The sequence below is a fragment of the Terrapene carolina genome, unplaced genomic scaffold, assembly GCF_002925995.2.
Source record: "Terrapene carolina triunguis isolate 2854851 unplaced genomic scaffold, T_m_triunguis-2.0 Scaffold558, whole genome shotgun sequence".
Classification (NCBI taxonomy): Eukaryota; Metazoa; Chordata; order Testudines; family Emydidae; genus Terrapene; species Terrapene triunguis.
In genome coordinates this window covers 7,836,304-7,849,792 of record NW_020664909.1, presented here as the reverse complement: position 1 = coordinate 7,849,792, position 13,489 = coordinate 7,836,304, and the positions used below count along the sequence as shown (strand labels likewise).

At 39.9% G+C, this 13,489-nt stretch overlaps 1 protein-coding gene across 1 annotated transcript in view; it reads right to left on the bottom strand.

The window, feature by feature from the left end:
- Positions 1-3,564: 3,564 nt before the first annotated feature.
- Positions 3,565-13,489, bottom strand: part of CD96 (CD96 molecule) — a 35,800-nt gene continuing 25,875 nt past the window's right edge. The window contains 5 exon segments of the mRNA XM_024200327.2: positions 3,565-3,673; positions 4,438-4,561; positions 6,753-6,842; positions 7,455-7,535; positions 10,641-10,715. Of these exon segments, the coding sequence (XP_024056095.2) occupies positions 3,565-3,673; positions 4,438-4,561; positions 6,753-6,842; positions 7,455-7,535; positions 10,641-10,715 (479 nt within the window).

Below are 13,489 nucleotides of genomic sequence, written 5' to 3'. Positions count from 1 at the left end.
AGGGACGGCCCTGGTGATGTGGTTGGGGCTGGTAATTAGGTACTTCCTTTCTTCTTCTCCCCAACATTGCCTTCTTCCTCCACCCCCACAAAAGAAATATTCCTAACATGATTGGTGACTATGAGCATCTCCCTCCTCCTGAGGGTGCCCTTTGGTGTTCTACTAAAAGAGTTAGAAGCCACAAGCTCTTCCTTCCTGCTATACCTGCTGCTCAGTTGTGCTGCTGGTGAGAAAGGAAAAATATCTGCCACAGAGGTTTTTTGTTAAAGCAAATAAAGACCAGAGGAGTTAACTGGTGGACCAGGGCAATGGTGATGCATGTATCCATTATGTGGCCCCTTGCCCATGTGCTTCCATTGTGAGGCAGGAACAGACCACCTAGAGCATCAAGAAGATACTTCAGTGTCAATGCCCATTCGCTCCTTACCTCTCTCAGCTCTGCCTGCAAACATGTCAGTTCTGGGATGGCTTTGGTGATGTGGACACTTTTCCACCTAGTGGACTGAGTCTACCCAGCACATTTCATATAGGCTACTGAACAGTGATCCGACAGTCACTAACAGCCAAGTCTGAAGTGACAACTGTAACCTAGAGGTGAAATCTATAAATCCCAGAACTGACCTTCTGAGCCATCCAGTCCCTGAGTTCTCTCTCAAGACATGGCTTTGTACTAGAATAAAATGGTTATACATAATGAGCTGATATGGCTTCCGAACAAGATCAGTCTTCCATTGCCTTCTCTCACACTAGCCTGTATTGGAGAAACGCATTATATAGTGCAAGGAAGGAGACTCTAGAAAATAACTTTCTTAAAACTGAAGGACCTATACTGTATATTTATCTGGGTTTTGGAGCAAATTTTGCAGCTTATGAGTTTCATACTCATTAATTATTTATCTGTTTTTGAAGGAAGTTTTGTATCAAATGTTTTTAATACTCATCAATACCTTTTCAATAATTATTTCACCTGTGGCCAACAAAAATTTAGTAAGGATGTTCATTTTATTGTTATGACTTTACTAACCAGAGAATTAAATTTACAGCTGTGGAGCCATCTTCTGGTGGTAACAGGGCATTACACCCACATAATATTTCTTTTACAACTTCAAGTCAAATAAAAAAAAAAAAGCTGTACAGGGTGAAATACAAGATGTGATACAGACCACCTCATATTATGAGGGCAGGAACTCTATGGGAAAAGACACCGTGGTCATAGGTATATGCACATAAATGGACTTATCAATTTGTGATGGCATTCATTTTTCTCTCTGGATGGCTGAATAATGAGTCTTGAAAATAAAATAGATAACGAAAAGGGAAAATACATATTAAGTTTCAGAAAGCCTTAGGATTACAATGAACTCATGGGACTGGGTTCTGACACTGGTGTCAACCTGTAGTAATTCCATTTTCTTCTTCCCAGAGAGAGAAGTGCTTTAACTCACCCAGTTACAGCAGCATCCAAGTCTTCCTCCATGACTTGCCCAGGCACTTGCATCCTTGGGGAAAGGTAGCTCACAGTGCCCAGGACAAAGTTCCTGGGAGCCGAAGGCAAAGCATCCTTGGCTTAAGGAGTTTGGCTATTGAAACAGCTACATGAAAGGATTGTCTAAACCAGAGTCTGACCATTTTCAAGGCAGACAACAAGATCCCAAGTCTTTGAGGAAGCTGGCAAAATGATGATCAAAACTACAATTACTCCTCAAGCAGAACTTCCTTTAACCAGGGAGGGGAAAAGAGCAGAAGCCTGCATGAAGTCCAGGACGGATATTGCTGGGCAGATTTATGTCACAGGGAAGCTCTTCTATATGGTAGTGAAGGGAGCTATGGAAAACCCTGTAATAGTTAGGCTTGGGTCAAAAACATCCAAGGAAAACCCAGGGAGGTGCCAGAAATGAAGTTAGTTACAAAGGTGGTATTCTTTCCTCTAAGCCCTGGAGGTAACATCTTTTGGATCATTTATTAAAACCAAGGTAGTGACCACTTGCAGCCATTGAAGATTCCTTGCTAATTTTTTACTAAGCTTGCAGCAGTGTCCCAACTGCATTCCAACGTGGGTATTATTTGCCTTTCTATATTTTCCCATGAGTTTTAAGTGGATGACATTTTTCTTCATTTTTTGTCTTGAACTTTATGTAAATGGTTCTGTGCAGTTAATCAGCTGCTATGTTTTACACTAGATTTAGATGCATTTCAGTGGTGGAAAAGCTGATCCCTATTCTGTGCATGTGAAGTGTGTAAAGTTCTTTATGAAGAAAAGTGCTTGCTATAAACCTCAGATATTTAACTAAAAATGGACAAACAGAATAGCATACTCTTATGTCCGAGATTTTAGCGGGAACAGTTTCTTAATTTCTTTTTCCTATCAAATAACTCATTCATTTAAAGCTATGAGGAATACAATAGCATTTGTCAACTCCATGACACTCATCTTCCACTTCTATTGCAGAAAGTGCTGCATATCTAAACCAGCACATCATTTTCAACTTTACCATGTCTGAATTTGGCTCCTTGAGAAACACACACTTTATCATGATGGCATTTCCTTTCATTAATTGTACTGCTTCCAGTTGAAGCCTGACTTCATACATATCTGAAAATTGTTTGCAATATTAAAAGTTATTTAGCAAATACAAAGAGTCAAACCAGTTCTCAGCAGGATTCTCCCTGCTCACATTTACAACTGAGGAGTGAAAAATGAAGAACGGTGTTCCTTTTTTCTCTACTGAGATCAATATATTTGATATATAAATATACTTCAGAAAATATTTTTATCTTTGAACAATTGTTATTTTTAATAGTTATCGTCCCTGAAAGCAGTCACCGTTTCTATTATCATCCCCTTGGATTGTTATGCATTTCAGTCCTTAGGTCTTCCATTCAAGAGACCTCTCCTTGGTTTGGCAGTTTCAATATATGTAGCAGGTCTTCACAGCAGATCATGTCAGAAGGAAACAGCAGCCTCCTCTCACGTCAGCCTTTCCAAGTGAGTCCACATTGGACGTCAGTGATGATATATGTGGACTATCGTCCTACAATGAATGTTTCTGCTCTTTAGTCTTATCATTGACTAACCTCATTGTATATCAGTATTTGTATAGTAAGAGAGATTATAGTTTAAAAAAAACCCGGTTCACGCATGTGTCAGAAAGCTTCCAAAATTATCACCAAGACTGTGGAGTAATTATGTCTGCCATATGCTTAAAGTGCTCATAATTATAGGCATACTAAAATAAAATGCTTCAACGTTTTTTCTAGGCAGATTAATGAAGTGACACATGCACTAATCCACTCCCATTATTAAGACAGCAAATTCCCATCTGATCATCCAATCCAAGCTGAGCACCTGTAATCTCTAATGTGCTGCAGTTAGACTTCAGTCTGTCAGATGAATGCATATCTAAATGGATGAGAAAGCATACTCAGGAGTGCTTTGCTTCTGACCTTGTCGGTTTAAGAAGTTTGACTCTGAATATGGGTCATTCCGACTAAACTCCAGCAATCTGCATTTTAAAAGGCTTACTCAGTTACAAGATATAATATTCTTCAGTACATCAAGAAACATTACAAAGTTTCCAGTTCATGGCAGGATGCGGTAGTTCCATCAGATTCTAGCATGGATGTGTACTTTATTGGAGGTGGTGGTGGCTTGAAAGATGGAGGTCTGTTCATACTAGAATTAAAAAAAAAAAGTCTTTGAAAACACAACAGCTAATGATGTAAAAATCAGTATAAAGTTATTAGGGAAAATGGGAAGAGATAGAAGGACAAAAGGTAAGAAAGAATTTTGGCCTCATTCTTCTCTAACATTCTGTAGAGCTCATGTCTGTTCTCTCACCTACATATTCTACTTTACAGCTCAAAACCATGTTCTGGCATTGATGTGAGCTCTCTTGTACACAGAGGTGGAGGGCTGGGGGCAGCACACATCTTTTACAACTTGAAGTGCTGTGGTGAAAGCCAAAACCTTTGGATAAATAAGGAAGCAAGCTGTTGCTTGCATTGATATCTGGAGACACATTTACAAAGATTTACAGCTGTGCATGGAGATTTACAGGCTTCCATGAAGTAAAAGCCCAGTCCCAAGATGTTAACAATCCAAGGATAAATATAATCTTACTGCAGTTAACTGCAAGTTCAGAATAACCAGGGTATGTTTTAAAGTGGTTTAGTTTGCCATTCCTATATTTCCCCAAACATTTAATAAGGAACTAAGCTCTCTTATGTGGAATGTTAAATTGAAGCATATTGAACAGTGAATGGGATTAAGCTTCAATTATGTATTTCACACAACTGTATGTCTGTACTTGTTCATTTCTACTCATGTACACATGCATCTACAAAATAAGATAATTATCTGAACTTCATTCTGCAACTTTGGGCTGGAATCCACACTAATCTCTATTTCTGCTCACCATTTTTGATACTAATACTTACATTTCTTTTTGGTACTGACACCATTTTCTGATTCCTAAAATGATTAGAAAAGAACAAAACAGAAGCAAGACTGCTACAACCGCAGGCCAGGAGAAGCGAGTATTCTTTGCATTCCCCACCATGCCTGAAAAAGAGACAGAAAAAAGCCATAATTCAAACTCCAGTTCACAAGGAAAAGCAACATCCTGCCCCCCCCCCCCAAAGATTCATAGATTCATAGACTTTAAGGTCAGAAGGGACCATTATGATCATCTAGTCTGACCTCCCGCATGATGCAGGCCACAAAATCTGGCCCACCCACTCCTGGAATAATTCTCTCCCTTGACTCAGCTGTTGAAGTCCCCAAATCATGATTTAAAGACTTCAAGTCGCAGAGAATCCTCCAGTAAGCGACCCCTGCCCCATGCTGCGGAGGAAGGCGAAAAACCTCCAGGGCCTCTGCCAATCTACCCTGGAGGACAATTCCTTCCCGACCCCAAATATGGCGATCAGCAGAACCCCGAGCATGCAGGCAAGATTCTCCAGCCAGACCCACATTGACCATTGATACTAATTACCAGCGATGGCATGTTATTGACTTATTGACTAAAATCACGTTATCCCATCAAACCATCCCCTCCATAAACTTATCAAGCTTAATCTTAAAGCCAGAGAGGTCTTTCGCCCCCACCGTTTCCCTCGGAAGGATATTCCAGATTTCTAAAAGGGATTTCTATTTAATTTAATTAATCAGGCAACTCTCTCACCCACACATCTATACAGCAACTCCAACCTGTGTAGGATTGCCAGCGTTTTCAAATTTAGATGCATCAGTTTAAGTACATAAATCCTAATTTAGGCACATAATTAAATAGCTTCATATCATAGCTGCTGAGATTACAACTCCATTCAAAGTCAACTGAAGCTGCAAATACTCAGTATTTATGAAAAATCAGACTATGATTTGAGTGTTTTCTTTTAAGCACTTACGTTGAAAAAGTTTGGCCTATACCCTTTCCACTGTGTTTTAGAAATGCTATGAGAATGGGAAACCAACATAAACATGTCACTAGGGTTGCCGTCTGCACCAAAGTTGGGGACACAGACCTAGTTTTCCTAAGTTTGCCCCATGCCCATTACAATTGATTAAAATATTTTGATTAAATTTTAGGCAGAGATTATGAGCTGAAAAGATTCTCCATGTTGCTAACCACATAGAGATAGCCCTCAGAGAATCCACTCCAGGTTCATGCATGTTGTGGGTGTTTTAGTTAATTCTACAAGATTTCCAGTGCTGGTGAGTGTATTCAGTGAAGCTCTAACTCTTTAACTTAATACTGAGTCTTACTGAGCTAACTGAAGGCTCCATACAACTTAAGGCAAAACCAGCATTGCAGAGTTGCCACTTGAAGCAAAAATTTGGGTCTGGCTGTGGTACAAGTTATGAAGGATGGCAGCTGGAAAAGCCCTCTTTCAATTACTGTGGGCCAGTGTGTGAACTCATTATTCACATTGTTGAACAGTTGCTTACAGTGCTAGTCCATTTGAGTCATTTTAACTACTCGTGTGACAGACTGCTCATATAATGTGTGTGAAAAGTTCACAACCTGGCCTTCCAACTGTTACTTTAACTCAGTGTTGTTTTTCCTTTAGCCAACAGCAGTAATAGCTCTGCCCACTGTGCTACTAGTAGTACTAGCAACTTAATGGAACAGGAACTTAATGGAACTTAATGGAATTTACAATTTTTTGGAGCACTGGTTTGTATGATGGTTACAAGGGTAAAACAACCTGACATTCCTGCCAGTGATAACACAACCACAAGCTCAACATTATCATATTACCACCAACCAATGAAAAATACTGCATTATAAAGGATTTGAAATAAATCATATTTTAGCACAGAAACCATGTTGTCAGTCCACTAGTAAGCAAAGGGGGGGGGGGGGGTAAACACCAGTAACACACTGATATGTCTGTGGAATTCTATAGGTGTGTCATGTTGTTAAAAGTTGCAATGCATGACATTTCACAGATTAACACCATCTTTCTGTTATAGGTGATTACCCACAAGTAGCATGCTTAGTATGCTCTTTTGCTAAAGATGTGCCAGGATAGAAATACCAAAAGCAGCTGTGATTATCTGCATTGTGGAGACATGAACAGCCATGAGACCGCCATATAGCCCTGGTTTGATTGATTTTTTGGGGGGCGGGGGGTTGTTGGTTGGTTTTCTATTACCAGTTCAACTACCCAGAGCTCCAAGGATTAATCCCTCAAGTTCTTACATACCTACAAATATTTATGAAGGAGAGAGTTGTGAATGAATGGCTTACCAGTACCATTAATCAATTTCCTTGTAGTTGATAAATGATCAAGTTTAGTAAATAAAGCTGGATCAACCATTGTGCTGGAGGACAGATTCCCTAAAAAGATATAGACATACAATGTAAATAGTGTTTGATTTTACTGAGCATGATTTTTAGAAGTCACAACCATATATAGTTCATGAGAGCCCGAAAGAGCTGAAAACCAGCTGCCAGAATCTGAGTGCCCACTTTCATTTAAAGGGACAAAGCCAACTTTAGTTTTGACCGAAGATCTAAATTTGATATAAACAAAGATTTATACAAGTAGTCACAAATGTTAAAAACCTCCACTAAACAATGACTTTAGTCACACGGAACTTCTGGGAGAGAGGTAACCATTTCACCTGCTCTATAGATGGAGAAATTGAGTCCAAGAAATATCAAGTGACTTACCAAAAATCACAAAGTGAGTTTGGTAGCAGAGCCAATAATATAACCCCAAGTACTGTGTCACAACTACAAAATCACCTTTCATTGCCTTGTAAACAGTTACATCCCCTTCCCAACCTTGCTAGTTTAGCCAAGCTACAAAAATTTGTGACTGGTACTGCCTTAGGATTTATTGTCATTTTTCTGGACCTGCCTGCTCCGTTCTTCACTATTCCAAAGCAACGGATAAAATAATTAACCACATGACGGCATGCATTTTAGATCTGCTCCAACACTTACGGTGTGGCAAGGTTACATTCTCCCTGGAGAGGGTTGTATTCACATTGCTCTGTTGGGCTGCAGTAGTAGGGTCACTCAGTCCTATATAAAAACAATCCATTTTCAAAAGTTACTTTACAAGCCACATTAGGCTTAGTTTTGCTATTTTATGTCCTTTTGTCTTCTGGACTCTGGTAGTAAATGAAATAGCAGACCAGCCTAAAAAATGTAGGTATAATGTCTGGTGCCTAAACCTACTATACTCAAATATAAATTCCATTGCAATACTTAGTTGGCAAAATATGGTTGTTAATTCCACAAGAGCCGCACAGACAACCTGTGGGAGATTAAATAATTGAACAGATAAAAGAAAAGACAATGGCCCTAGCTTTACATGAGACTTCCACGGCATGCGGCTTTTTGGTTCTGACCAGAACAGAGAAGTCAAAGAATTTTTTTAATAAGTTAATCAAATATTGTGCATCTTTTTAAAAATTTCAGTTCAAGTTTTAGATGGAAGTTTACATCAGTTCTTATTTTATCCAAACATAGTAAGTGCTTAATTCCCATGGGGATGAGCATGCCATGAAAAAAAACCAGAGATACACATCTACTGCAAAATCTTAATTGCAAAATCTATATAGCAGCTTGGACAGCATTTCATATTTATTCTTATTAGTGTTTTCCATTTGTATTATGACAGCACATAGAGAGGACTCAGCTGGGATCAGGGCCTCCCTCTGCTAGACACTATTCAAACACAGTCAACAGACACTACCTGCCCTGAAGAGTTGCAATCTAAGTACACAAACACAAATCAAGCATGAAAGAAATGAAGTATTATTATTAAAATGTCTTCCACACTATAGATTAACTGATTTGGTGAAAAAGGAAAATATCTGATACAACTTTTTTGCATTTTTGTTTTGTTTATCCATGGTTTAGCTAAATCTTTTGTCACTAGGGCTTTATTCCATTCAGGTGTCTCATGAACTCATTGCTTCTCTTTGCTTTGTTTGCATTCTCCACTAATATATTTAATATGTTATAACTACCCTCTCCGTGTTCTGGTTCTGCTCAAGGACCTACTTTAATTTTACCATTATGCCTGACATTATTTTTAAACATTTTTAGTTTCAATTTGGGTGCTGAGAAAAGTTCCTGCCCTGACAGGCCTGAAGACTCAAGTCCTGCATATGACGACACATATAACTTAGACAGAAACAGCTTCCTCTCAAGTGCCCTGCCAGTGAGCCATAAACCTGACATGAAACCACTGATCACCATTAGTGGTGAAAGTGCACTTCAGACTCCAAGACCCTTTTAGTGTTTGCCCTCTCTGCTACGACAAAGCTTGGCCAATTAGTGCCACTTCGGCGGTGGTGGTGGGGAGGAGGGGACGGAGGAGGAAGTGGTTTCTGTCATCCTGTCAACCATAAACTGAAATGTAACCCATTTTGCACAGGCCACCAATGATACCAGATATGGAAACAATTTATAGTCACAGCTGACCCGAACTAGATTTAAACCAATGACTCCACACAGCTTCTGAGAAATTCATGCCTTGCTCTTCTGATCCAATACCTCAATACTCATTATCATCACTACACTGAAACTTTTAAAAATATTAGTTTTAGTGTCTTTTGATATATACATATTTTGTTAGCAAGTAATTTCCCATGTGTGCCGTATGAGACCTTATTTCATGCTGGTGAAGTCCACAGACACCAACCACAGGCAGTGATGGATTAATGATTTTGCCTCCCTAGGCCCCGAAATAATTGCCGCCCCCAGCCCCAAATGAACTTGTTTTCGTTTTTTTACAAATTCGTTTGAACTAAAATGAATCTAAATATCATTAAATAAAATTTCAAGTACAGCAGATCCTCGCTTGAACGCGTGTTTGTATAGTGCAATTTCGCTTATAGCGCAGGACCGCGCATGGATCCAAACCCCGCATTCAAGTGGGGATCCAGTGCAGTTTAGGATTCTCACGAGTATGTTTACTAAATGGCGTCGCGCCATCATTGGTGGTTTCAATATGCGCTATGATTGGTAGAATCGCGGCATCAGTGATGCCGCGATTACAAAAATGCTGCTATTTGCTGTCCCTGCAAATTTGTCGGCCTAGGCGATAATACACTGCTGACCACAGGAGCTTGAGTTGGGAATGCGTAAGGTGGAGGTGGAGAGGACTAGATAAACATGAGGTTTGTGTATTAACTACAAAGATCATCAACCCAATTCCAACTCTGGACTCCTGCCTGTGGCCTGGCAATTACCCTTTGGAGTGGTCACGGCAAGCAGCACAATGTGATGCCACCTGTTTTAGAACATAGTTTGCGCCCAGCTGCAACTTGCATAAGTTCAAATCCATAAACCTGAAGTCAGTGGGCTAGGAAAGGTTTGGGTTCATGTGCCAGCTGTTCACCCAGGTCATTTCAAAAGAGGGGTTTTTGTTCTAAGTCTTTTTTTCTAAGTTGCTAAGTTCTTCTAAGTGTGTTGAAATAAATCTATTGGTGGAGAGGAAAGCAAAAAAAAAAAAAAAAAATTACAGGAATACAGCCCCATGTGCATCCAATATCAGACTTTGCATTATAACACAAAATAACATTCAGGAACATGTGTCAGAAACAGTTTTGGTGTGAGCGATCAATATTAGCTTGTTTGATCCTTATATTTTTGTGTGTGAACCATTACAAACAGAATAACGTGCCATAGGGGATTTCTTCTCACGGCTTGTAAGGCAGCACTCATGCCTCAACCTTACAAACATTACAGCCTATGAAAACATTAATACTTGGAGACTGGCTGGCTCAAGAGAATGATCATGAACTAGGAAATCTTTTGCAACCAGGTCACTGGTCTTTCCCTGACTAATGACTGAAAACCATTGCCACCTGATGGCCTATGAGAAATAAATTAGGGGAACCAACCTATTTTTATAGGGTCTATATCCTAATATTTATCACCACAAATGTTGACACTCAGCAAAAAGATCAATGGTTCAATGGGCAAATTGAGATTGAGCTACTCTCTGCCATTGGAGCTAATTCCCAGGTCCCACTAGATTTGAAGCACAATGTTGGGTAAGTTTGCATTGCTGCTCTAAGCGTTCAGTTTCCAGCCTCCTTTATCCAGAATCTTTCATTTAATGAAATCTTACAAAGAAAAATATACCCAGAGAGATAGGTATCATCTACTTACGCTGTGATGTTTCACTCTCACTGGAGGCAATGGTGTTGGTATAGCCTTGTGTATCTGTGGCAGAATCAAACTGGCCTGTTGGAAAACAAACCAACAGTTTGCAAAAGTTGTGTTAGACAACATTGTTGTGCTTACCATTCCTCAGACTCTCCTCACGGTCTCCTGACTGGATGATGATTAATGGCTGTTTCATCTAATATCAGCCGTTTTGGTTAATTCACAGACAAGCATGATGATAAAGAACTGGATGGGACTTTCTTTACAAAAACCCAAAGCAAGGTTTGGGGTTTTGTCATCAAGTAGAAACACAGCATGAGTTTAATGAAAGGATGATTCAGGTTTGTGAACATTTCTAAGGAACCTAGTCTGAGTTTTGAGAAAATCTGAACTGATTTATCGTTTCAATGGGAAATCAGTTAAAACTTGGTGGTTTTAATTGAGTTTTGGGGCTTGTTCAAAGCTGAAGCCAAACATATGTGAATCAAATCTGTGGAAAAAGGTTCTCTGCATGAACACCAATGAAACAAACCCATGTTTTATCCAACTCTAGCAAGATGGTGTTTTGAGGTAGCGACTATCAGGACCCTCGTGAAAGCCAATTCCAAGTCTCCATTTAACAGTTCAAAAGGAATCAAGTAAAATGCTAAATAGGCTAGAGCTGAACCAGCTATTTATCAGGAATTGACATTCAGGCACATAACAAGCAATCCTCCCAGACGGCTTATTTCAGACTTGCTAAAAATGTCAATCCTTCTTGACACCTGTCTGAGTCTGCAAGAATGGCACTAAGTCATCTGAGAATGTTTGCAAGCCTGAGAAGGTGAGACAAAGCTATTACCTAACACTCAAAATGCAAGTGTCTCCGGGTGCTGCACACGAGGGATTAACATGAAAGCTAAGCATAGAACAGGCTGCCCTTGCAAGAGCTCCAATACTGCCCCCTCACAGCCTTCCAATCTATTTGTGTGCACTCTCTGCTTGTATCAATTCCCTTACACCAGCTGTCTCCTGGATTTTCAATAAGAGTGCTGTGAAATAAGAAGTTGAATCAAACAACTTTTATACTAATGAGGATTTAGAGGGCAAATCCTCTGCTCACTAACTCAGCTGCCTCCCAAGGCATCTTTTGAAGAAGCCTATGGTGACACTGGTGTGGAAAGAAGTGAGTGAGTTATTAGAAAGGAAGGAGCAGTGTTATGCACAGCACTGGGTCACCCAGACACCCAAAGACCCTGTCTATTGTACAACTGTAATTGAGTCAGGGGAACCAGCTCCAACACAGTTGTTCCCTGTTTACAGGAGATAAGACATGCTGAAGTCCTGTTTACATCACAGCTTTTTACCAATGTCCTGAGCCAGTTATAACATGTTCTAACTAGGTTGGCAGACTCATTTATATCTGTAGTGTAGCTGAAGCCTTTTTGGGTGGCAGACATTTATATTTGCATATTGCAAAGCAAGCTAAAAGGTTTTCATTTATTTTATTTATTTATTTCACAAGGAGGGTGAGGTAATAAATCTTTTATTGGACTAATTTATGTTGGTCAGAGAGACAAGCTTTCAAGATTACACATTTTGTTTGGCAGCTCTTTGCTTGCCTCCACATAATCCAGCTGGCATAGTCATGCTCTATTATGGTTTTTTTCCTTGCTACTATTTCTGTGTCTTTGGAACCTGTTTTGATTCTCCATTTTATTTTACACTACCTTCTTACCTCCTCAAAGTATATGTTATTACTAAGCCATTCAGTTTCTTCCTCTGGTGTCACCACTCACCCAGGTTGCCAATGTCTGTCTACGTGTCTGTGTAAGTATTGTTACGCTAAGCTAATTTGCATAGTCACACTCCACAATTTAAGGAATATTTATAATACCAGAATCAAGAGCGTTGGTCTTTTGCCATCACATGTAAGTAAAGCTGCTAAAGGTACCTTTACATATTTCAGGCCAGATTCATCTTTTCAGAAAGTGGAGACAATTCCCACGGACTTCCACAGGAGTGGTGCAGCCTCCTGGAGGGCTGAATTTGACCCAAAAGGTGGAATTAGCCAAAGGTAAGAGCTCCTGCTGAATCAGCTTGATATTACAGGTCGGTATGGGACTAACAAATGTGTATCCTGGGATAGGCAACCTTCTGAAAAGCTTTAATGTTTGAGTGTAAGAGGATAAACACTCATTATGGAAACAGCCCACTGTGTCAAACTGGGTGCACTGGAGCCATATGAGACTAGGAGAAGCTGAATTTAAAAGAAAAGAAAAGCAATCACTTTTGCCCTATGTTCTAAGCGCCATCACGGATATGTAGTGTCTGCCCTTCTCTGAAGTCTAAGATGACAGAAGGCCAACGCACAGTACAGCTGACACTGAGCACTGTCTGTATTGTAAGATACAAATATATTTTCATTTGTGAGCCATGACTATGGTGTTGCTCTGAGGAGGAAGATGAGATTAGCATAGTCTGTTGCACTGACTCTTTTCCATGCCCCAGGGGTTGCCATTCTTCACAGCATGTGGTTTATCTTTTATGTTCTGGAGTTGTTTCATTTGTGCATGATTATATTACGTGCCAGTAAGTCTACAGCCTATTGCTAGCAAGGGGAGAAAGAATGCCTACCTAATCCTGGATCATACAAGCTGCTGGAGGGAGAGACAGACAACTGGGCCTCATAATGCAAACAACACTTAAAAAGGCAGTATTTCGATTACTAGAAAGGTACTTGGTTCTAGGAAGGACCTTGCTATTCCAAACCATCAGGGCCAGACCACATGTAAGAGACTCAGAACTTAGTCTGCTTTTGATTCATGGGACTGTCATAGAGTTGTCAGGTGTACACCAGAGACATTTGTTGT